The sequence below is a fragment of the Chrysemys picta genome, chromosome 9 (genome assembly GCF_011386835.1).
Source record: "Chrysemys picta bellii isolate R12L10 chromosome 9, ASM1138683v2, whole genome shotgun sequence".
Lineage (NCBI taxonomy): Eukaryota > Metazoa > Chordata > Testudines > Emydidae > Chrysemys > Chrysemys picta.
This window is the reverse complement of record NC_088799.1, coordinates 48,928,684-48,953,738: the sequence shown is the minus strand read 5'-3', so window position 1 is coordinate 48,953,738 and position 25,055 is coordinate 48,928,684. Positions and strand designations below refer to the sequence as shown.

Sequence of the window (25,055 nt, the reverse complement as noted above, 5' to 3'; positions counted from 1 at the left end):
CTCACCTGAGGTCCCTTCCATTGGGTCATGGTCTTGGATACTGGCTTGAGAGGCTTGGGAGGGTACTTCAGTCAGGCTGAGAAAAAGATCCTGGCTGTTGGGGAGAACGGAGTGCTGTGTGCTCTCCGCAAGCTCGTCCTCCTCCTTCTTTTCTCTGTCCACAGAATCCTCAGGTGTAGCTGATGAGATTACCCCCGCCTCGGAATCCATGGTCAGGGGTGGGGTAGTGGTGGCGGCCCCCCCTAGAACTGCATGCAGCTCGGCATAGAAGCGGCATGTCCGCGGCTCTGACCCGGAGCGACCGTTTGCCTCCTTTGTTTTTTGATAGGCTTGTCTGAGCTCCTTGACTTTCACGCGGCACTGATCTGAGTCCCTATTGTGGCCTCTCTCCATCATGCCCTTGGAGATTTTTTCAAAAGTTTCGGCATTTCGTCTTTTCGAATGAAGTTCTGCTAGCACTGAATTCTCTCCCCATATAGCGATCAGATCCAGTACCTCCCATACGGTCCATGCTGGTGCTCTTTTTCGATTATCGGCCTGCATGGTTACCTGTGCTGATGAGCTATCTGTGGTCACCTGTGCTCTCCACGCTGGGCAAACAGGAAATAAAATTCAAATGTTCACGGGGCTTTTCCTGTCTACCTGGCCAGTGCATCCGAGTTCAGATTGCTGTCCAGAGCGGTCACAATGGTGCACTGTGGGATAGCTCCCGGAAGCCAATACCATCGAATTGCGGCCACACTAACCCTAATTCGAAATGACAAGATCGATTTTGGCGCTACTCCGCTCGTCGGGGTGGAGTACAGAAATCGATTTTAAGAGCCCTTTATTTCGAAATAAATGGCTTCGTTGTGTGGATGGGTGCAGGGTTAATTTGATTTAACGCTGCTAAATCCGAATTAAAGTCATAGTGTAGACCAGGCCTTGGAGTGCAATAACAATGGACAGATGGGTGTCGAACGTCATCCAACATGACTATATGATCAAATTTGTTACAGTACCTCCTCCAAAACCCCCTCCATACCCCCCTTCAGGGACCACTCTCATGACAGTATTCTCACCCAGAAGGTGAACTTCCTCTTATAACAGGGAGCAATAGAACGTGTTCCTCCGGAATATCAGGGAACAGGATTCCACTCAACCATCACCCTCATCCCAAGAAGAAAGGTTGGTGGAAATCAGTTCTCAGTCTCTGGCACCTCAATCATTTCATCCCCAAACGCAAGTTTTGTACAGTCACACTGGCAGCCAGAATTCCATCCTTAGAGAAAGGCATGTAGTTTATGGCTCTCCATATGAAGGGCGCTTACTTTCACATCGATATTCATCCTGCCCACAGACATTTCCTGAGATTTACAGTGAGTTCCCAACATTTCCAATACGGAGTCCTCCCCTTTTGGTTAGCTAATGCTCCCTGTGTCTTCACCAAAGTCTTTTCTGTCATAGCGGCCTATGTCAGGAGTTACGACATCCTTATATTTCCATATCTCGACAATTGGCTCCTAGCCATGGGATCCAGACAAGAAGTCCACATGTCAACCTCTATGTTACTCAACCTCCTTTTCTCTCTCGGAGTCAGTGTCAATGTCAAGAAATCAATCCTTGACCCCACACAGTCTCTGGACTTCATCAGGGCTTTGACCAGCTTGGTGACAGCATGAGCTTACTTGCCCATGGACAGATTCCACACAATGAGTGGCATTATAACATAATAGTGAACAACTTGTCTGTCCCCCCTTGGCCACATAGCTTCATGTATCTATGTGGCCTTTACTGCCTCCTGATGTGGCTCCAGTCCATTTACTCGCCAAACCGCCACTTCACAGACTTCATGCTGACAGTCCCCACCAAAGTACTGTCATCCCTCCAGCGTTGGACAGACCCACATCCTGTATGCGTGGGGGTTCCCTTTCTTCCCTCCTCCCAGAAAGACAATCATCATTGATGGATCCTGGTGGGCTGGGGAGCCCACCTGGATGACCTCATGACTCAAGGAATATGGACTCCCTGAGAATTCAGGATGCACATAAACATCCTGGAATATGTGTTTATGCACATAAACATCCTGGAACTTGAAACAACTGGAGTTGTGAGAGAGGCTTGCCAATCCTTTCTTCTGTTTGTACAGTCCCATCATGTTCCCATCATGTCAGACACCTGTGAAGCAAATAGGTCTCTGGTCAGGGTCCCCCATTTGGCGAACATGTCTTCTATGTTAACAAACAGGGAGGAATGAGATCGGACGTGCTGTGCGCAGAGGCAGTTAATCTCTGGAATTGGTGCATCAACCAGCAGATCCTCTTGTCTGCAGCCTGTCGTCCCAGGACATAGAATGTACTCATGGACTCGCTCAGAAGACATTTTGCAATCGATCATGAACGGGAACTTCACTATTTGGCAGTACATGGCATCTTCACCCAGTGAGGGACCCCGTCCAGAGACTTATTCACTTCAAAGATGATCAGTGAATGCAAGACATACTGCTAAAGGGGAGAACTCGGTCACCACTCCCAGGGCGACACCCTCCTACTCTTTAACAGCCTCCTGTCAAGTAATTACAATAATGTATAAATCTCCCCAGCAATCCATAGGTGATAGAAAAAAATAAAATGCAATTAGTTTTGGAAAATTAGAATGTAATACATTGTGAAGAAATAGCCCAAAACACTCATGCTCAATGGGACAAAACACCTGGCACCTGAAACCTCTAAGGCAGCGACTGCTAATGGGAATACCAGTGCTATTAGGGTGTTGTGGCAGTTCACTTGGATTTGGAACCAGCGGAAGCCGCTGCCCATTTCATCTGTATGAAATGCTTTGATCAGCCCCAGCCACATAGGAATTGGGTTGCAGCTATATCCAGCGACAGCAGCTTCATTCATCCACCTTCATCAGGATTGGGCCTCCAGGTTTAGGTGTGAGTGAATGTTTGACTGCATTTTGATGGGTAAATAAGAGATCTCTTACATTTGGCATCTCTCAACTCATCCTTTAATCAGGGCCACTTACAGTGAAGAGTTGCCTCAAAGGTTAGAAATGCATTCTGATCTGTTTACCCAGAAAATTTGATGAGCAGGGTTTATTCTGGTGACTGATGTGAGCTTTGCTCTGTAGCTCAGCAGAGCTAATAGGGGATCTCTCTGCTGCATAAGAACATAACATAAGAACGTCCGTACCGGGTCAGACCAAAGGTCCATCTAGCCCAGTATCCTGTCTACCGACAGTGGCCAATGCCAGGTGCCCCAGAGGGAGTGGACCAACAGGTAATGATCAAGTGATCTCTCTCCTGCCATCCATCTCCATCCTCTGACAAACAGAGGCTAGGGACACCATTCCTTACCCATCCTGGCTAATAGCCATTAATGGACTTAACCACCATGAATTTATCCAATTCTCTTTTAAATGCTGTTATAGTCCTAGCCTTCACAACCTCCTCAGGTAAGGAGTTCCACAAGTTGACTGTGCGCTGCGTGAAGAAGAACTTCCTTGTATTTGTTTTAAACCTGCTGCCTATTAATTTAATTTGGTGACCCCTAGTTCTTGTATTATGGGAATAAGTAAATAACTTTTCCTTATCCACTTTCTCCACATCACTCATGATTTTATATACCTCTATCATATCCCCCCTTAGTCTCCTCTTTTCCAAGCTGAAGAGTACTAGCCTCTTTAATCTCTCCTCATATGGGACCCGTTCCAAACCCCTAATCATTTTAGTTGCCCTTTTCTGAACCTTTTCTAGTGCCAGTAGATCTTTTTTTAGATGAGGAGACCATATCTGTACGCAGTATTCGAGATGTGGGCGTACTATCGATTTATATAAGGGCAATAATATATTCTCAGTCTTATTCTCTATCCCCTTTTTAATGATCCCTAACATCCTGTTTGCTTTTTTGACCGCCTCTGCACAAGTTGAATAGGATTGGTCCGAGGACTGACCCTTGGGGAACACCACTAGTTACCCCTCTCCATTCTGAGACTTTACCATTAATTCCTACCCTTTGTTCCCGGTCTTTTAACCAGTTCTCAATCCATGAAAGGACCTTCCCTTTTATCCCATGACAACTTACTTTACTTAAGAGCCTTTGGTGAGGGACCTTGTCAAAGGCTTTCTGGAAATCTAAGTACACTATGTCCACTGGATCCCCCTTGTCCACATGTTTGTTGATCCGTTCAAAGAACTCTAATAGATTAGTAAGTCACGATTTCCCTTTACCGAAACCATGTTGACTATTGCTCAACAGTTTGTTTTTCTATGTGTCTGACAATTTTATTCTTAACTATTGTTTCGACTAATTTGCCCGGTACTGACGTTAGACTTACCGGTCTGTAATTGCTGGGATCACCTCTAGAGCCCTTTTTAAATATTGGCATTACATTAGCTAACTTCCAGTCATTGGGTACAGAAGCTGATTTAAAGGACAGGTTACAAACTTTAGTTAATAGTTCCGCAACTTCACATTTGAGTTCTTTCAGAACTCTTGGGTGAATGCCATCTGGTCCCGGTGACTTGTTAATGTTAAGTTTATCAATTAATTCAAAAACCTCCTCTAGTGACACTTCAATCTGTGACAGTTCCTCAGATTTGTCACCTACAAAAGCCGGCTCAGGTTTGGGAATCTCCCTAACATCCTCAGCCGTGAAGACTGAAGCAAAAAATCCATTTAATTTCTCCGCAATGACTTTATCATCTTTAAGCGCTCCCTTTGTATCTCCATCATCAAGTGGCCCCACTGGTTGTTTAGCAGGCTTCCTGCTTCTGATATACTTAAAAAACATTTTGTTATTACCTTTTGAGTTTTTGGCTAGCCGTTCTTCAAACTCCTCTTTGGCTTTTCTTATTACATTCTTCAACTTAATTTGGCAGCGTTTATGCTCCTTTCTATTTGCCTCACTAGGATTTGACTTCCACTTTTTAAAGGAAGTCTTTTTATCTCTCACTGCTTCTTTTACATGGTTGTTAAGCCACAGTGGCTCTTTTTTAGTTCTTTTACTGTGTTTCTTAATTTGGGGTATACATTGAAGTTGGGCCTCTATTATGGTGTCTTTAAAAAGTGCCCATGCAGCTTGCAGGGATTTCACTTTAGTCACTGTACTTTTTAACTTCTGTTTAACTAACCCCCTCATTTTTGCATAGTCTCCCCTTTTGAAATTAAATGCCACAGTGTTGGGCTGTTGAGATGTTCTTCCCACCACAGGGATGTTGAATGCTATTGTAATGCACAGTTCTATTAGTTCCTTTCTGGGTACTGGAAATAATATGCTTGACATCTACTATATCTCCAAAGCTGGGAATTCAGATCTGGCAAACTAGGTCCCATTGTCAGTTACATTTTTCTGGAATGTCAAAGCAAGAAAAGAAACCTCTTAGCTCTTCTATGACCTGTTCACCTGGGCATGAAAAGTAAATTTCTGCAATTCTAAAAAATAGTCAGTGGCTTCCAGATAGCTATGTCCCTTTTTTCACACAGGTATGGGGGAGTTCTTTTAAAGACCTGTTGCTAAAACTGTGGATACAAGAGGTCTTTTGGTATCTTTCTGGACATTCAGTAAATTTCAGTGAAAGATGAGGTAAATACACCCTGTCACTGCTGGTTCAAAATAAATCAAATCTGGTTCCCTGCCATGTGACAGTGGTAATGAATCACAGCATAGTGGAGCCCTGGCTGGGCATCTTGGTGCTGCCACAATAATTATAATTCATTAAAATAAAGAAATTAGAATTCTTCCTAAAACTTTTGTCTGTCTTTGTGCTTCTCTGGAGAGTGCCTTCCTAGAACTTTCCCCATCCCCATTCCTACTATGGACTTACAGCAACAGTACACATATCCTTAGAATTATAAGCAGAAGTAAAGGAATTTAAATGAACACAAAAGGATCGGACTTATACAACTTTCTCATTCTAAATCCTTTTGTAGAGAAATAGGCCATAGCCCATGCTGTACCCTGGTCTGACTGCCTGGGAGCATAGGAGACCCAGGAGAGAAAATTGTCTTGGATTTTCTGGCCACAGATCTATAAAGAAATCAAAGAATACTGTAATTTCTGCCATGTATGCCAGCTGGTGGCTCCCAAACATACCCTTCTCCCTCTTCGTTCAGTGAATATTCCATTCAGCTGGATTGGGCTTGATGTGATAGGACCTTTAGAAATAATGGTACATCTACATGCAATTAGACACTCACCCATGCCAGCTGACTCGAGCTCACGGGGGTAAGGCTACGGGGCTGTTTAATTGCAGTGTTGATGTTCAGGCTCGGGCTGCAGCCTGAGCTCTGGGACCCTCCTCCCATGCAAAGTCCCAGAGCCTGGGCTCCAGCGTGAGCCCAAATGTCTACATTTCTGTTAAACAGCCCCTTAACCTGAGCCCCACGATCCTGAGTTAGCTGGCATGGGTCAGCTGTAGGTTTTTAATTGCAGTGTAGATGTACCCGGAGCGCCAACAGGTGTGGTTATATGTTGGTCAGAGTTGACTCTGCCACATAATATGCAGAGGCCATTTTTTTGTACTCCTTCGCAGCACAATTTGTCACCAGTCAGCTGCTTCGTGTTCTATTAAGTGGATACCCAAGATAATGTTAACAGATAATGGCACTAGCTTTATGTCCCAGCAGCTACAAGCAATGTGCTCCCTCCAGAATGTTAAAGTCCAGATCCTCAGCTGGTGTAAGTTCCCCTATTTCCATAGACTACAGTAAAATCATTGAAGTAACACCAATGTACACCAGCCAAGGATTTGGTACAACATCAGTCTGTCATCCTCGAATGCTCATTTAAGCCATTTGTTTGAATAAGACTCCCAAGGGAATGCTGCACAAATTCATGACCACAAAAGCCTGTAAGTGGGACAAGTTACTCCCAGATTTGTTGTTTGCAGTCCAAGAGGTCCCACAACCCTCTACAGGATTTTCCTTTTAAATTATTGTACGGAATAAAACCCTATGAGCTTCTGGAGCCCCTACAGGGGTCCCAGTGAGAGCAAGGGACCAACTCAGGGAATGTGGTCCAATATGTCCTTAATTTGGTGGATGTCTGGACATTGTCGGGATATTTGCTTATAAAATTATTCTCAAAACCAGGATTAGAATAAAAACAGGTGTATCACCTGTTGTGTGTTACCAGACACAGAAAGTAAGCTCCTGGCAAAGTAGCTGGGACCATCTAAACCCAATGGGGATGGTAAACTGTGGAAGTGGATTAGCTAGGAAAGAAAAAACAGAGAACTGATGTTTGCTCATCCTGTGGAGCAGGTACTGGACGTAGGCTCCCATTTCCAGGCACATGATTCAGTACTATTATAAATTATACTGTTCAGAGCATCCATCAAGCCAGCACCCAGATGTCATAAGCCAGAATCATCGGTGTGAGTCTCTTCAAAGTAACGTAGTTAGACATTGGCTGCTCCTCATGCCAGAGACAGCAAAGTGAGAGCTGTGGAAAAAGTAAATAAAAAGGATGACTCATTAAGGTCTCTTTATAAAACCATTTTTGTAATAGCTGCTCCAAAATGCCAGAGTTTATTACCTAAGGTCACCCTATGATACTTCTTTTAGAAGGAGAGAAACAAGGTGATTTGCTTTTTCCAAATAAGGAATAAAAGTTAAGCTTTTCTAAAAATAATAGTCTACAATTTGAATTAGAATTAGTCTTGCTCCACCGCTTCATCAGCTCACAAGGCAGAGGCATCATAAACCTCTTAACACCATTTCCATATTGGCCTGTGCTTAGAGCATATGTTTTTAGCCCAGCAGGGGCTGACTGATGCAGGTTTACACATCACATTTCAGCTTTGAAGCTCTTAAAATAAGAACTATTGGGGAAGGTGATATATTTAGCTACTTTTGCAGTGTGTCTAACTTTAGCACTCGTGGTAGTGATGGTGGGTACCTCCTTTCCCACAATACCCCTGGCCTATTACAAGCCAAGGACAGATTGTCTGTCATGTAGCCAGCAGGGGAATAGATTCTGTTGTAGATCATGTTTCTCGATAAAGTATTGCAAGAAGGCATCAGGAGATACTGGTAGTGCTGAGGGATAGTTTAAATGTCAGTAAAAAAAAACGGGGGGGGGGGGGGGGGCTTTGGCTTTAGGATTCAGATACTATGCTAGGATGCTTTCCCTGTGAGGAAAGAGAAGAGTTAGTATGTTTCTACATGAAATCAGTTGCAACTCCTTGCCTGTGAAAAGCAAAAATAAGAAAGTGACCCATTGGGGCTGACGTGATCTCCTGCAAAGACTCTGTACCACAGCTGGAAAGCAAAAAGGTTGCTCAGGAACTTAACAAGATGATGATCAAGGAAAACTCTCTGCGAAGAGACCCAGACTTAAGAGGCGAGCTTGCTTTCCTTGCAAGGGGCTGTGATTTTGTTCTTCCATCTCGGATCAAGAAGAGGCAGAAGTCATTCCAGCAGGCCCAGGTTTGAAGTCTTGGGTTTCTTTTCTTTTTGTATTACTTCGTGTCTTTTTATTGGATCAGGGAATGCAACTGTGTTCCCTCTAGGCTTCCCTATTTGCAGAAAGTTATTTGCAGCCAGATACCAACAGGTTTATAAATAGACCATCCAGGCTTAGAGTGCAGAGTTAAAATGTCTTATTCGTAAACAAGGAGAAACAGCTTATTATTTTTTTTTTTTTTTAGGATGAGGACCACAACTTCACGGGTATAGGGAGAAATAGATAAAGACGATGAAAACTTTGTTGCACTGTTTTTAAGAGAAGCACCATTGGTGGGTGGGTGTCCCATCGGGCTGCTCTGAGTGCCTGGATGGTTAGTATTTTGCTTTATATGCCATGCTCAGTGACCCAAACCTCTGCTCTGTTGTGTAGGCTTTGTGCTGCTCTGTTGACACAAATCTGCCCTGAAGCCAGCATAGCTGGTCTTGGGAGGATCACACCAGCAGAGAGTGCTCCTCTGTGCCACCTCCAAAGCTGGCTTGTGACTTTTATAAACTGTGCATCTATGTGGATTGCCAGGGACTTCAGTGATTCAACTTTATTGATAGGGTCAGCAGCAAACACATGTTTGGATTGATTCTTCTTCGTCCCTGAAATCTGTTCTGTTGGTTGATTAACCAATGACCATGTCATAGCAGGATGCACCTTATTTGTACTTAGACATCTACCCTGGAGTTTTGGGTTGAGAACATGGACAAGAAAATGAAGTGGAGCAAGTGCTTGCTTCATCTGTTTCTTCACTGCCTATAATGTAAGCTTGTCCTTAAATATTTCTCTGTGTTTCCTGAAGTACCTTCCAAATGTCTTGACAGCATAACAATATTACAGCCATCCATTTGCACTTTGTCCAAGCCAATGGAAATATTCAGTCTGTTCTTCTAAATTTCTCTTCATCCCTATGTTTACTACATAGGCAGTGACAACACAATCTGTTTTGTCACAATTATCTTCACAAATTCTCATCCAGTTGTGCTAGTTCTTAACAAACTACTCAAAATAATTAGCTTCTGAATGCCATTAGGGACCTTGAGGTAGAATAAACTATGATCTGGCTTGCTATCTTAAGCACAACTTATGAAAAATGGTTAATATGGAAGTATTTTACAGTTTCAACAATATTTTCCTTTATTCCTGGAGAATCTGGCTTTAGCTAAAAGATGCATCAAGTGACCACTCCAGCCACATGTAACAAATTATAGATTTATTTCATTATCACCTTGTGTCAAAATCTTCCTCACATTTGGCATGTTTGTAGATCCATTTGTCACTAAGCTGTGTATATGACACTTGAATTTGCATTTATAATTTGTTATAGATTGTAGCTGCTTCTTCTGTCAATTACTGAGCAGTGTGGGCGTAGCCTGATAGGTAACTGGGGAATCATCCTCTAATGGGGATTTTTTGGGGGGGGTCCTGCGCAGGGATCTGTTCTGGGCCCCGTACTATTCAATATCTTTATCAATGATCTGTAAGAATACCAAATCATTACTGGTAAAGTTTGTAGATGATGCACAAATTGGTGGAGTGGTAAATGATAAGGACAAGTCAGTTCTACAGAGCAATCTAGATTGCATGGTAAGCCGTGAACAACATTCATTTTCAAACAGCTAAATGCAGGGTTATAGGTCTAGAAAGCCAGAATTTAGGTCATGCTTATATAGTGAAAGACTGGATTTTGGAAAACAATGACTCTGAAATGGACTTAGCAGTTATGGTGGGTAACTGACTGGACATCAGCTCCCAGTGTAATGTGGTGGTTAAGTGAGTAAATGCAATCCTTGGATGTATGAGCAGGAGAGTATCCGGTTGAAGCAGGGAGGTGTTTTTACCCTTGTAGATGGCCTTAATAAGACCATTCCTGGGATACTATGTCCATTCCTGGTGTCCTCACTTCAAAGATGTTGAAAAATTGTAGAGGGTTTGGAGAAGAGCTACAAATGATTCAAGGTCTGGAAAACCAGCCTGACAGTGAGAGACTAAAGACGCTCAATCTACTTATCAGAGGGGTAGCCGTGTTAGTCTGAATCTGTAAAAAGTAACAGAGGGTCCTGTGGCACCTTTTAAGACTAACAGAAGTATTGGGAGCATAAGCTTTCGTGGGTAAGAACCTCACTTCTCTTGCATCTGAAGAAGTGAGATTCTTACCCACGAAAGCTTATGCTCCCAATACTTCTGTTAGTCTTAAAAGGTGCCACAGGACCCTCTGTCAATCTACTTAGTTTATTCAAGAGATGGCTAAGAGGTGACTAGGTCGTGGTCTACAAGTCCCTACATGGAAGAAGATTTCTGATAGCAGAAAGCTCTTTAATTTTGCAGACAAAGCCAGAACAAAATCCAAGATTCCAAAGGCTGGAAGCTGAAACTAGACCAATTCAGCCTAGAAATAAGGTTCATATTTTTAACAGGGTAATTAACCACTGGGAATAACTTTCCTAGGGAGGTGGTGGATTCTCTGTCACAGGAAATATTTAAATTGAGATTATATGTCTCTTTCTAAGGACTATGCTCTTGCTCAACTGGAATGTATAGGTTTGATGCAGAGAAATCTCGGTGAAGTTGTATGGCCTGTGCTATGCAGGAGGTGAGACCCCTTCTGGCCTCAAAATCTAAGGATCCATATGTAATTTGTTTCTGTCTTAAGATCCTTCCTGACTTCAGGAGAAAGAATTATTTGTGGAGGGCTGATTAGCAGATTACACATTTAATTTTGTGTTGCAAATGCAAAATGTGGCATTTGTATGTGTCATGATACTTGTGAGAAGTGAAGTAACTTAGCTTGATGTCTCTTGTTTCATTAATTATCTGATTTCTAAGGCTGTGGCCTGGGGAACTGGCCCTTGGCTTCACCAGTGAGTCAGGATGCCATGCTACCATAGTAGCAGTGGGATAAAGGAAGATTGAGAGTCGTATATTCCAAGGCCAGAAGGGACCATTGTGATCATCTAGTCTGACCTCCTGTATAAGTCAGGCCAGAGAACTTCCCTGAAATAATTCCTATGGCATATCTTTTTGAAAAACATCCAATCTTGATTTAAAAATTGTCCATGGGGGAGAATCCCCCACCATTCTTTGTAAATTGTTCCAATGGTTAATTACTCTCACTATTCAAAATTTACATCTTATTTCCAGTGTGAATATGTCTAGCTTCAACTTCCAGCAATTGGATCATGTTATTCCTTTCTCTGCTAGATTGAAGAGCCAATTATCAAATATTTGTGCCCTGTGTATGTACTTGTAGACTGTAATCTTCTATAGACTGAATCCCTTCTCTTTGTTAAGATAAATAGATTGAGTCTATCACCAAAAGCCATGTTTTCTAATCCTTTAGTCATTCTCTTGACTCTTTTCTGAACCCTCTCCAATTTTTATCCTCCTCCTTGAATTGTGGACACACTATTACAGTGGTCACATCAGTTCCAAATGCAGAGGTAAAATTAACCCCTCTACTCCTACTCGAGATTCCCCTGTTTATACATCCAAGGATTGCATTAGCCCTTTTGGGCACAACGTTGATCTGGGAGTTCATGTTCAGCTGATTATTCACTATGACCTCCAAATCTTTCTCAGCATTACTGCTTCCCAGGATAGAGTCCTCCATCATGTAAGTATGGCCTATATTCCTTGTTCTTAGATGTACACATTTAGCTGTATTGAAATGCATATTATTTGCTTGTGCCCCGCTTACCAAATGATCCAGATTGCTCTGTGTAAGTGGCCTATCTTTTTCAATATTTACCACTCCCCCATTGTTGTGTCGTTATCAATGATGATTTTGTTTTCTTCCAGGTCATAGATTAAAATGGTAAGTAGTGTAGTGTTGGCTGCGTCTTCACTACCAGCCTGAATCGGCGGGTAGAAATCGATCTCTCGGGGATCGAATTATCGCGTCTCATCAGGACGCGACAATCAATCCCTGAATCGACGCTTGTACTCCACCAGCGCAGGTAGGAGTAAGCACCGTCGAAGGAGGAGCCGCGGAGGTCGATTTGCCGCCATCCTCACAGCAGGGTAAGTCGGCTCGGACACATCGAATTCATCTGCGTATCTTAAATCGACCCCCCCCCCAGTGAAGACGTAGCCTTGTGTAGTGCCAAGAACAAATCCCTGAGGGCTCACACTAGAAACATATCCACTTGATAATGATTCGTCATTTACAATTACCTTTTAAAACATATCAGACAGCTTTTAATTTATTTAATATGCGCCGTGTTAATTTAATATTGCTTTGTTTTTTTAATCAAAATGTTGTGCAGTACCAATTCAAATGCCTTACAGAAGACTTTAGTATATTACATCTACAATGTTACCTTTATCAACCAAACTTGTAATCTCATCAAAAAAAGATATCAAGTTAGCTTTACAGGATCTATTTTCCATAAACCTGTGTTGATTGACATTAATTATATTACTCTTCTTTAATTCTTTATAAATAGAGTCCCATATCAGCCTCTCCATTATCTTGCCAGGGGTCTGTGCAATACTGACAGGTCTGTAACTGTGTATGTATGTCATCCCAGTTACGCTTTTCAAATATTGGCACATTAGTTTTCTAGCAGTCTTCTGGAACTTTCTCAGTGTTCCAAGATCTATTAAAAAACAACATTAATAGTCCAGAAAGCTCCTTAGCCAGCCCTTTAAAAACTCTTGGATGCAAATTATCCAGACCTGCTAAGTTAAAAAATGTCTAACTTTAGTAACTGCAGTTTAACAACCTCTTGAGATACTAGTGGAATGGAAAGCTTGTTATCATATGATATAACTACAGATGCTCCCCGGATTATGCAAACCTGATTTATGCAAATCCACACTTACGGAAAAAGTTCCATAAGCATTTTTTTTGCGCGTAATTGTTGGGTATACATTCCCGACTTACGCAAAATTCGACTTACGCAAGGCGTTCTGTAACGGAACACTTGCATAAGTCGGGGAGCGTCTGTATGTCATTCTACACACACAAACACACACACACACACACACACACACACACTATAGAACAGAAATATTTATTGAACACTTCTGCCTTTTCTGCATTATTATTAATAATTCTATCATTTAATGGACCAATATCATTGTCAGGATTCATTTTGTTTCTAATATCTTTAAATAACTCCTTATTGACCTTAACTCTGCTCGCCATAGATTTCTCCTTGTGTCCCTTGGCTTCCCTTATCAATGTCCTACAATTCCTAGCTTCTGAATTATATTCATTACTATCAACTTGCCCTTTCTTCCATTTTTTATATTTAATTTTTTTATAGCTGCCAGTTCGGCTGCCTTCCTCGATTGTGGCTTTTTGGGTATCTAGTGTAAGGTATTCTTAAACAATTCCCAATTATCATTCATATTTTTCTGATTAAACACTTCCTGCTAGCTGATTTGGCTCATAGTTGTTTTCAGCTTTTTTAAATCGCCCTTTTCAAAGCACTGTGACAATGTGGCTTGCACCTTTACGGCCTAGAGGCCTGGAGTCAGCCAACCCTGGTTACTAAGTAGACACACCTGAGAAGGATCAGGTGATTCCCCTATAAAAGATCAGCTGGGAGCTCCAACGAGAGAAAGAAGGGACTACAGAGCTTTCTAGGCAGGGAGGCCTAAGAGAGACTTTGAAGAGCTAGAAAGAAGGAATTACAAAGCTCTCCATTTGGGAGAGACTCTGAGCAAGCCTGAGGCCTTACAGAAGGAGCTGCTGCTGGAGACTTTTTGTTTTGGGACTTTTAAAGTTTTGCCTGGGCTCCGAAGTAAGAGCCTGTAAACTGTTGTTCAAACACTTTTCTAGAAGGCTCCACTAAAGAGAGCTATGTTGATGTAGAATAGAGTGTTTGGCTCCTCTTTGTGGCCTCTTAAATTGAACTCATTGTTATCTCACTGAGAGGGAAACTGAGGCAGGCCAGTGCAGAGCGACCTTCAGCCATGAGGGGGTGCTCAGGAGGTGGCTCCCAGACTACAAGCAACAAGTGTGTGTGTGTGTATTACTGATCTGGACTTTGTTCTATTTGCACATTATAAATGTCATCAAGTCATGATCACTTGTACTGAAACTACCAGTCATTTTTAGTTCTGTGATCAGTTCCTCTTTATCTGTTATGACTAGGTCTAATATAGAAATTCCCCCTGGTTTTGAGTTAGGAAATTATCATCTATAATTTTTGAAATTCCAAGGATGTTTTAGTACTAGCAGCAGGAGACCTTCAGCACATGTCACTCAGATTGAAGTCCCGTATGATCATGCAGCTTTTTCCCCCTACACATTGTAGATAGGTGTTTAGGAGCCACTCATCCTGTTTCCTAGTGTGGTTTGGTGGTATGTAGCAGACACCAACTAATACCACATGTTATGCTTTATGTTAGGACATTGATCCATAAGCATTCAGGGTCATTTTCTTCTGAGTTATCAGACACTTGGAAACAGGCAATGTCAGTTTTGATGTAGAGAGCCTCTCTCCCTCCCTCTTTGCCCTCTTGATCCTTCCTAGATTATGACAATAGATTTTAACATTCCAATTGTGTGAATCATCCCACCAGGTTTCAATAATACCAGCGAGGTCAAATTTATGCTCATAAATGAGCAATTCCAATTCCAATTGTTACCCAGGAAGCTAACATTGATATACAGGTAATTAAATAATTTCTTCTCCTCATGTCCTTTGGTTCCTTGATTAATTTTTGTTTTCAGCATCTTGATTCTGGGCTAAATTAATGCTCACATCTTCTGTCTTTATTCTTCCCCCTTTGTAATTGGTTTAACACCCTCCTGACTACTCTAGCCAGCTAGTTCCCAAGGAGATTCTGCTCACATGGAGAGCATCAAAACTATACTGCTTCCTCTTCCCATAGAAGATGGAGCAATGTTCCACAAAACCCAAACCTTCCACCCTAAACCACTTACCTAGCCAGAGGTTCACTTCCAGAATCTTCTGCCTTCTGTCTTCCTTTGCTTGCACGACAGGAAGTATCCCAGAGAAGATTGGTTGGACATTCTTCTTTAGCACGCTTCTAAAATTCCCTATTCTCTGTGAGAGATCCTGAAAGGCAGTGTCATTAGTGTCAATATGAACCGTCACCAGTTGATCCTTGCCTGTTGATTTCCAAAGCCTATCTAATCTTGGAGTGACGACTTGTGTCTTGGCATTGGGATGGCAGCACACTGTCCTGTTGTCCGCTTGTCCTTTGCAGGGCCGGCTCCAGGCACCAGCGCAAGAAGCAGGTGCTTGGGGCGGCCAATGGAAAGGGGCAGCATGTCCTGGCCTTCGGCGGCAATTCGGCAGCGGGTCCCTCAGTCCCTCTCGGAGGGAAGCAGCGTGGTAGAGCAGCCGCCGAAGTGCTGCCGATCGCGGCTTTATCTTTTTTTTTTTCCCCTCTTTGCTGCTTAGGGCGGCAAAAAAGCTGGAGCCGGCCCTGGTCCTTTGCAGAATGTTTTAGATTCTTCTGAGTCCTGAATCCCAAACAAGGATCGTTTGTCTTCCTTAGATTGTTGGAGAACTCCGTATGGGCAAGCCTGTTTTTCTTATAGGTTGGGCCGAGCTGCGAGCTACACATATGTCCCATACATCTCTCTGTTCCCTTGAACCAGCTGGATCTTGAGAGGTGGCTTCCACAATTTCCATGTTGAAGACTTGATATTGATTGGAAAATTCTAGCTGTGTGAAATTCCTCCTGGACTACTTCTCTGTGACAGTCACAGCCTGTCCATCCTCCTCTGTCTCCAGCTTTGTAGGCTGTTGCCATGATCTCTTGCCTCTGATTATAAACTGCCAGGTTTCCTCTCTGACTTCTTCTCTCTGTGACTTTTTGGTGGTCAGCTCCATTCTTTCTTGAACCTGGGGGACCAATATTTCCTGAGCCTGGCTGTCTAAGAACGCCTCAGTATCTCTGATTCTCAGGAGTGTCTCTTCTTGCTCATCCAATCCAAGAATCTTTCCCTCCAGCACAGCCACTTAACTTGTACTTTATGCACAGAAGTCCCTTCTCACTTCAGGCAGGAAAGAAAACATGGTGCATCCATTGCAGGTTACCCCCACTGTTCCATTGCTGGCCACCTTGAAATTGCACATAGACCTGAACCTGAAAGGAAAGCCTCTCTTGCTTCCTCTCCAGACCCCCTTTGAAACTTCCCTGTTAGCTGCCTCTGTTCATGGCTCTCAAGCTTGCCTGGCAAGTGACTTTTTACACCAAGTCTCCCTGCTTAGATCAGCTCAGCCCCACCCCTCGCCACCAGGGAGCCATTAACCCAGGGGATGGCAACCTTTGGCACGTGGCTCGCCAGGGTAAGCACCCTGGCGAACCGGGCCGGTTTGTTTACCTGCCATGTCCGCAGGTTCGGCCGATCGCGGCTCCCACTGGCTGCAGTTTGCAGTCCCAGGCCAATGGGGGCTGCAGGAAGTGGCGTGGGCCAAGGGATGTGCTCGCCGCCGCTTCCCGCCGCCCCCATTGGCCTGGAGCGGCGAATCGCAGCCAGTGGGAGCCGTGATTGGCCAAACCTATGGATGCGGCAGGTAAACAAACCGACCCAGACGCCAGGGTGCTTACCCTGGTGAACCGCGTGCCAAAGGTTGCTGTTCCCTGCATTAACCACTCTGAGACTTCAAACTGCAGGACTGATCAAACTCCAAAGTCCAGAGTCTCTCAGCCATTTCTAAGGCACCACCGAGAGACATGTCTCAGCTGCTCACTACAGTAGATTACATGAAAATCTCAGCTTTCATTTAAAAAAAAAGATTCAGTTTCTAGCCCTCATGATTGTGGAAGAAGCTTGAAAAGGTGAAGTGAATGTGTACGAAAGCTGAGAAAACAGAAGGCAAAGAAGAGAACCCAGCATGTATAATTTTTAAATCTCATTACTTTTAAGGAGGACTGTCAAGCGATTAAAAAAATTAATTGCTGTTAAACAATAATAGAATATCATTTATTTAAATAGTTTTTGATATTTTCTATATTTTCAAATATATTGATTTCAATTACAACACAGAATACAAAGCGTATAGTGCTCACTTTATATATTTGAAAATATAGAAAATATCAAAAACTATTTAAATAAATGATATTCTATTATTGTTTAACAGCAATTAATTTTTTTAATCGCTTGACAGTCCTCCTTAAAAGTAAATATGTGCACTGTAAAAAAGCAAAAGAAATAGTATTTTTCAATTCATCTAATACAAGTACTGTAGTGCAATCTTCTTTATCGTGAAAGTTGAACTTACAAGCGTAGAATTATGTACAAAAATGAACTACATTCAAAAATAAAACAATGTAAAACTTTAGAGCCTACAAGTCCACTCAGTCCTACTTCTTGTCCAGCCAATCGCTCAGACAAACAAGTTCGTTTACATTTGCAGGAGATAATGCTGCCCACTTCTTGTTTACAATATCACCTGAAAGTGAGAACAGGCGTTTGCATGGCATTGTTGTAGCCAGCATTGCAAGATATTTATGTGCCAGATGCACTTAAGATTCATATGTCCCTTCATGCTTCAACCATCATTCCAGAGGATGATAACAGGTTCTGCTCAATAACCATCCAAAGCAGTGCAGACCGACACATGTTCATTTTCATCATCTGAGTCAGATGCCACCAGCATTTTCTTTTTTTGATGGTTTGAGTTCTGTAGTTTCTGCATCGGAGTGTTGCTCTTTTAAGACTTCTGAAAGCATGTTCCACACCTCATCTCTCTGAGATTTTGGAAGGCACTTCAGATTCTTAAACCTGGGGTTGAGTGATGTAGCTATCTTTAGAAATCTCACATTGGTACCTTCTTTGTGTTTTGTCAAATCTGCAGTGAAAATGTTCCTAAAACGAACAACACGTGTTGGATTGTCATCTAAGACTGCTGTAACATGAAATATATGGCAGAATGCGGGTAAAACAGAGCAGGAGACATACAATTCCCCCCCAAGGAGTTCAGCCACAAATTTAATTAATGCATTATTTTTTTAAAGAGCATCATCAACATGGAAGCATGTCCTCTAGAATCGTGGCCAAAGCATGAAGGGGCATACAAATGTTTAGCATATCTGGCATGTAAATACCTTGCAGTGCCGGCTACAAAAGTGCCATGTGAACGCCTGTTCTCACTTTCAGGTGACATTTGTAAATAAGAAGCGGGCAGCATTATCTCCCGTAAATGTAAACAAACGTGTTTGTCTTAGCGACTGGCTGAACAAGAAGTAGGACTGAGTGGACTTGTAGGCTCTAAAGTTTAACATTGTTTTGTTTGTGAGTGCAGTTATGTAACAAAAAAATCTACATTTTTAAGTTGCACTTTCATGATAAAGAGATTGCGCTACAGTATTTGTTGTTGTCAGTAGCTACCGGTGTGATGCTCTGCTCTTGTTCGATGATGATAACAGTCGGCTGCGTGCGTGTTCCCTTTGTGTGCAGCCTCAGCTCTGCGCAGATAGCTGACACAGCAAACCCTGAGAGAACCCCCAAAGACCACAGACTCTAGTAAGGTACGAAGGAACCCGAGCCAGGTTTATTGTCAAATGAAGCATAGTAATAGTTTCCCGTAGACTCTACAAGACATACTACGAATTTGTGATCCCTGGCAATGGACCGGCTCAGTCAGTGGCGGGACTTTCCACTGCCCCCTAGGCCAGACAAAGATGCGCACTCCGGGACCTACTTTTATACAGTTACAGGACAGATTACTCATCCCTACTGATGTATTTAGGTACAGCCCCTTGGCTCATTAGGGTGCTGTCTTCCCCTTTGATCATGTTGTTTCAAACAAACAGATCTATCCATCAGGCTGTCCTTTTGACCCTGTCTTTAAGATGCACCTGCCTGTTCCTTGTTATGTCTGTGGAGTGTCCTCATATCAGGATGTCCAGGTGCCATCTTGGCATAAGTTCCTCTTATTAACACTTATATGTGAATGCACCTGCTTCTAACAACCCTCTTCTCGCCAACTTCTGTGAGCAGGGCCTGCCTCTGGCTCACAGCCCAGCTTTTGCTTAGCAATGCCTGGAAGTACTTTGGTTCAGGCTTCAGGTCTCTGACACAAGAGGTGAATTGAAAAATACTATTTCTTTTGTTTACCATTTTTACAGTGCAAATATTTGTAATAAAAATGCTATAAAGTGAGCACTCTCTACTTTGTATTCTCCGTTGTAATTGAAATTAATATATTGGAAAATGTAGACAAACATTCAAAATATTTAATACATTTCAATTGGTATTCTAGTGTTTAACTGTGTGATTAAAACTGCGATTAATCATTAATTTTTTTAATCACAATTAATTTTTGAGTTAATTGTATGAGTTAACCGCAATTAATTGACAGCTCTACTTTTAAGCTAATTTTCTTATTCATCACTTTTGAATACTTGGGGCTGGCGATATGGAGGTTGTGCAAGGTCTCGCTGTCTGTGCCAGTGAGGTTGTGATGCACCAGATAGCTGGGGAGTGAGAAGATTGCCCAGAGGCCAGGGCCGTTTGTGTGGGAGGGCAGAGTTGATAAAGTCTTGTGCACCATGCTGTGTAAAGGAATTTTATGAATGATGTGAGTCTATGCCTATAATGGAGAGGAGGGGAGAGAAGAGAAGGGGGCCACCCTGTGTTGTGATGGTCCAGGACCAGAGGGTTCTGGGTTGAGTCAGGAATGTTTCGGCTCCCTAGAGAAATCTTGTTCCTGATGGAGGTGATATCTTTGGTCCTGTGGTTATGGGGGGTGGGGCTGGATAGAAAGCAGTATCACAAACCCCAAACGTTAAAAAGAAGAGTCAGGCCCCTTTAAAACAAGTAATATGCTTTGGGTTCTTTTTCTTACCCTTCTGGTTTCTGGGCCATTCTGTTCACGTGGATCATGTTTTTTCTATATTTCTGCACAGGCATGAGTGCTAGAAATGTCACTTATTTTTTTCAGTGAAAGCTGAAATTTGCACATAGTAACATGACTCTAGGAACTGGAGTCATGTTAAAATAAATAAGTAAAATACCTACTTATTTTCCTACTTGCCTAAATGCTTTAAGTAAAATATCAGTTATTGCGAGGCTCACAGTAAAACCACAAGAGTTGGCAATGCTGGGATTGTCACAGCCTCTATTTCAGTTATTATTATTTGCACTAATGTTACATGTTAGAGACCCCTGCTGAGATTTCCCATTGCACTGAGCACTGTACGGACATATAGTAAGAGACTGGTGCTTCCAGAAAAACTCACCCCAGATAGGAAGGCAGGGCCGCCCAGAGGGGGGGGCAATTGGGGCAATTTGCCCCAGGCCCCGGACTCCACAGGGACCCCCACGAGAATATAGTATTCTATAGTATTGCAACTTTTTTTATGGAAGGGGTCCCCAAAATTGCTTTGCCCCAGGCCCCCTGAATCCTCTGGGCGGCCCTGTAGGAAGGACAAACTAGGGAGTCAGGGGAACCAGAGACTCAGGGAAGGGAATGACTTGCCTGAGGTCACCCAGCAGGTCAGTGCAGAGCTGGGAGTAGAACCCAGGTGCATGGGTGCTAGAAATAGGGCTGCTGCCACACCCTCTGGCTTGAAGGGTTTTCCATTATATACAGGGTTTACAGTTTGGCTAAATGGCTCTCAGCACCCCTGCTGTGCAAATTGTTCCAGCACCACTGTCCAGGTGTCCTGAGTCCATATCTAAGGCCTGATTCACTAACCACGCTGCCTCAGCTTTGAAAACTCGTACTGAGTGAATCGGAAGTTACTGAAGGCTGGTGAAGGTCTCCTCCTGCTTCTGTGTTGTGAGGAGGAGAAGAGAATTGGAGAGGCTCAGAAACCTGTCCTTTGAGCTCTCGGAGCTTCCATATAGAACCTGTGTGTTACTATGTTGTGGTTTGCAAGTGTACATGTACACACAAATGCCCACTCTGCGATGAAAGGGAATCCTGTGGAGGGAAGAAGTCCTCTCTGCTTACAGGGGGAAAAGTGAAGAGAGAGTTAGGAGATAAGAAATCCAAATTGCAATCAGAGAGGCTCCAGCAATTGCATTGCTTTCACTTTTTAAAAATGATTCCCTGGCAAGTTAAAGTCTTTAAAATGTGTTAGGAAAAAGACTCCATGTTCCTAGAAAATACCAAAAGCAGCAAAGACGAGTGACTACCTCATTAGCCACCCATAAATTCTACTTCTATTTAATTAAATTAAACAAGATTCCTTCTTCCTAAAAGTATTTGGAATAATTTTAGCAAACAGTAATGAAAACTATTCTAACATTTACTTACCAGCTCCTTTAAACAAATATTTTAAGTGAAACCACTAAAAATTAAATAAATATGACTTCCTCATCATACCTCCTGACACCTGGGTGCGGAGGAGGAGGAAGAGCCATAGGAAGGCAGCAGATGGACAGGACAGGAAGAGAGCCTGCCTACATCACTTCAGGGTACTGCGATGGCTTCTAGAAGGAAAAGGTTCCCAGACTCCAAGTGAGGTGACTGCCCCTGGGCAGCAATAGTCGCTGGAGGGCGAGGAGGCATACTAACACAGAAGGTCCCTTCATCTCCCTCCACCACCCAAAAAAGGCCTTCTGCTTCCTCCTCTCATTGAGTTCCATCTTCCCAGGGCCACCTGCCCTACTCTAGAACCCTGCTGTCAGGAAAGGATTGAGCCCACAGGCCCTATGCCAAGGAGAGCAGTGTCCCTGTGGGGTGTATCTTTACTTTCTGCTGTTTGGGGTTCTGAGCCTGGTGGTGTTTCTTCTTAGAAGCATTGACACCTCTTATAACGAATGTCTGTGTAATACTAGAATTGTAAACAATAGTATAATGATGCTAGTATTTTTTTCCCGTCACTGGGGTTCTTTTGGCTACATATTTTTTAGCAGTATGGATGTGTGATCTTTGATTTGTGGGCTACTATGTATCTTATCCATGAGACAGACTTGCATTATGTTTTTTATGCATTCCTCAGAGGGCAGAGTTAAGGTTGTTTTGTTGTCATCTTGGTGACTATAGTTCAGTAGGGCTGATTTGCTAGAGGATTTGACTGTGAGCATATCTTTGGGTGAGAATGTGGGAGAAGGTAATGGATGTGTGCAAACGGCTTTATTCTGTATTTCTTGGGTTTTGTGGTTTTATATTTGGCATTGTTGTCTCTTGGCAACCTTAACTGATTTACACAGAGTGTTTTTTATTTGAAGTTCCTTGTCTTTTAAAAATGTTTCAAATAAAGACATTGAAAAAACAGACAGGAAGCTTAAAGTTTATTTTTTTTTAAATAATATATGGTTATCCAATTAGCCTCCATGAGACTCCCTCTCATGTAGTTGTTGCATGTGGCAATGATACTGTCCCTAGTAAAGTTGTCTGCTATTTCCCATTGCTCACAATGGAACTGAAGCCAGGCAGTTAACCAGCCATGGGGGCCACACACTGAATGATGAGGATGAAAAGAAATATTGAACAGGGGCTTCACTCCCTGAACACCAGCCATCCTGTGCACTGAATGAGGCAGAGGTCCTGTGGAAAAAGTAATATGTGATTGAAATTTGTATCATAATGCACATGTACCGAGGGACGGAGCTAAGGTTGTACAGACAGCTTTAATCTGGCATTTCCTAGCTTTTGGATGTTTGACTTTGCAACATTAATAATAATAATTTTGATATGGGACTTTTGTATCACTTTAGACACACCCATGACTTACTAAGTATTTTTGATGCTTGTTAATGTCTTGTGCATTCGGAACAGGAGGGTCCCGCCCCCCCCTTCTTTTTTTACTTCATATGGTAGGAAAAGTATTTATTTCTTGCATTATCTTTTCAGGTTCAAAATAAACAAGAGAAGAAGCTTGGGACTCCATCCCCAGCCCCTTTGAAGTCAGCAGTCAGTCCACGATCTCTTGTGACTGTGAATAAAGTCCTTATCAGTGCCCCTGTGTCCATAAACATTCCACGTTTCTACTTCCCCAAAGGGCTTCCAAGTGTCTGCAACAATCACGAGGAGACCATTGCCAGGATCGAAGCATCCTTTACTGAGTTTGAAGATGAGAGAGCCAACATTTATGAAATGGGGAAAATTGCCAAGGTAAATGTAGCCATTCAGTGGGTCACTCACAGTTTGGGGGACAGTGAAACATTAATTACATTTATTAACTATTTGCTCAATTCTAGTTGCAGTTTTATATTTTTCAGTGCACAATGAGCAAATGTACTTACAGTTTGAATGACTTACGTTAGATTAAGGAAACAACAAAACAAGAATGAACACAATTAAAGTTTCCAGGGGGGAAGGATGAAGTGTGTCACCTCTGATATACACTGAGTCAAACCTGACTCACAAAATGGCAGCTTCCCTGGCCAACAGGCAGACCTCTTAGAAATGCAAAGGAGTTTAGCAAAGAACACATTCACAACTGTTACATACAGCATGGTTGCAAATAATTTGTCCAGGGCATATAGAGCTAAATTCTGACCTCACTTATGCTGGTGCAAATCCAGACTATCTGTTGGAATAAATGGGTTTATACCAGGATTAGACTGGTGTGAGATCAGGAACTAATCCTTTGTCTGTTTTCCTGTTCACTAATTGTCCATAACAGGTTCAGGTTTTCTCAACTTTATTTGTAATTTGAAATTAATCACCAAACTTCTATAATTTTTAGCCTTTATATTTTTAATGAGTGCTTCATTATGAGCATTCAGGATCTGAAACTAGGAATTCACGCTGTTGGTTAGTTTTGATTGGAAACCTGTCACAGATCCAGGTCCCCAGATGCATTGGTGCTAGTCTGTGCCACTAGGGAGGAGTGCTGGTGTACTTCAACTGCAGACATTACCAGTTGCCTCATTTGAGCTCAGCTTTCTGCCACTGTGATCCTGAGGTGGCATGAAGCAGGCCTACACTATGGCTATGATTACACTTGAAGCTAGGGCTGTGATTCCCAGCGTGTGTAGATGTACTTACACCAGCTCTCATTGAGATAGCATGCTAAAAATAGTAGTGTACCCAGGGTAGCATGGACAATGATGAGCAGCGGCACAGACTCGTCATGCCGAGTACATACCCTAGGGGTTCAGGCAGGTTTCTAGTAGGGACACTGCTTAGTAACACCACCTCCAGCACAACAGTCTCTTTTAGCGCATGATTAGCAGAAGAGGGATATGGCCAGCTAAACCCCATGTTGCACTGATCCTTGGATGCTCAGTTTGTATAATGCAGACATAGGAGTTCAGCAGCTTTAGAGTTCTAACAGTCGGCAAATAAGAGCCTGGATCTGGGGAACACAACACCTGGTTCACCCTATTCTTTCATGTTTCAAGCATGTACTCTCCTCACGCTGTTAATGGAATAGCAACCATAACATAAATTCTCATTTATTCAATATACATTGTTCATTGATGCTGTAGCTGGAACAGTGACACTTCATCCAGGAGGGGCATTCTAGATTCATGAGCAAAAATTTTGGGGAGACTGAGACTGGCTTTGTAATAAAGATGACAGCAGCTGTCAGAATGCACCCTCTGAAAAGATGCCCAGGAAACCATCAAGTGTGGGACAAAAAAGTTTAATGACTCACGTTATGTGTCATGCAAGGGCAGCAAAGGTGTCTGTTGGGGCCTTGCCAGACTCAAAACAGAAAAAGCAGCATGGCTGTGCAGAGGAGACCAGTGCTTCAATCAATGGTACATCGAGACATCCCTG

The 25,055-nt window shown here is 42.8% G+C and overlaps 1 protein-coding gene across 8 annotated transcripts in view; it reads left to right on the top strand.

The window, feature by feature from the left end:
• Positions 1-25,055, top strand: part of PPP2R3A (protein phosphatase 2 regulatory subunit B''alpha) — a 169,279-nt gene that overhangs the window by 63,430 nt on the left and 80,794 nt on the right. For 6 of the 8 annotated variants that reach the window (XM_005308668.5, XM_005308667.4, XM_065557032.1 and 3 more), the window contains one exon: positions 23,178-23,438. In XM_005308668.5, the coding sequence (XP_005308725.2) occupies positions 23,178-23,438 (261 nt within the window). Of the gene's footprint in view, positions 1-7,962; positions 8,415-23,177; positions 23,439-25,055 lie in introns of those variants that run through there. The other 2 variants (XM_005308669.5, XM_065557033.1) reach the window with 2 other exon arrangements.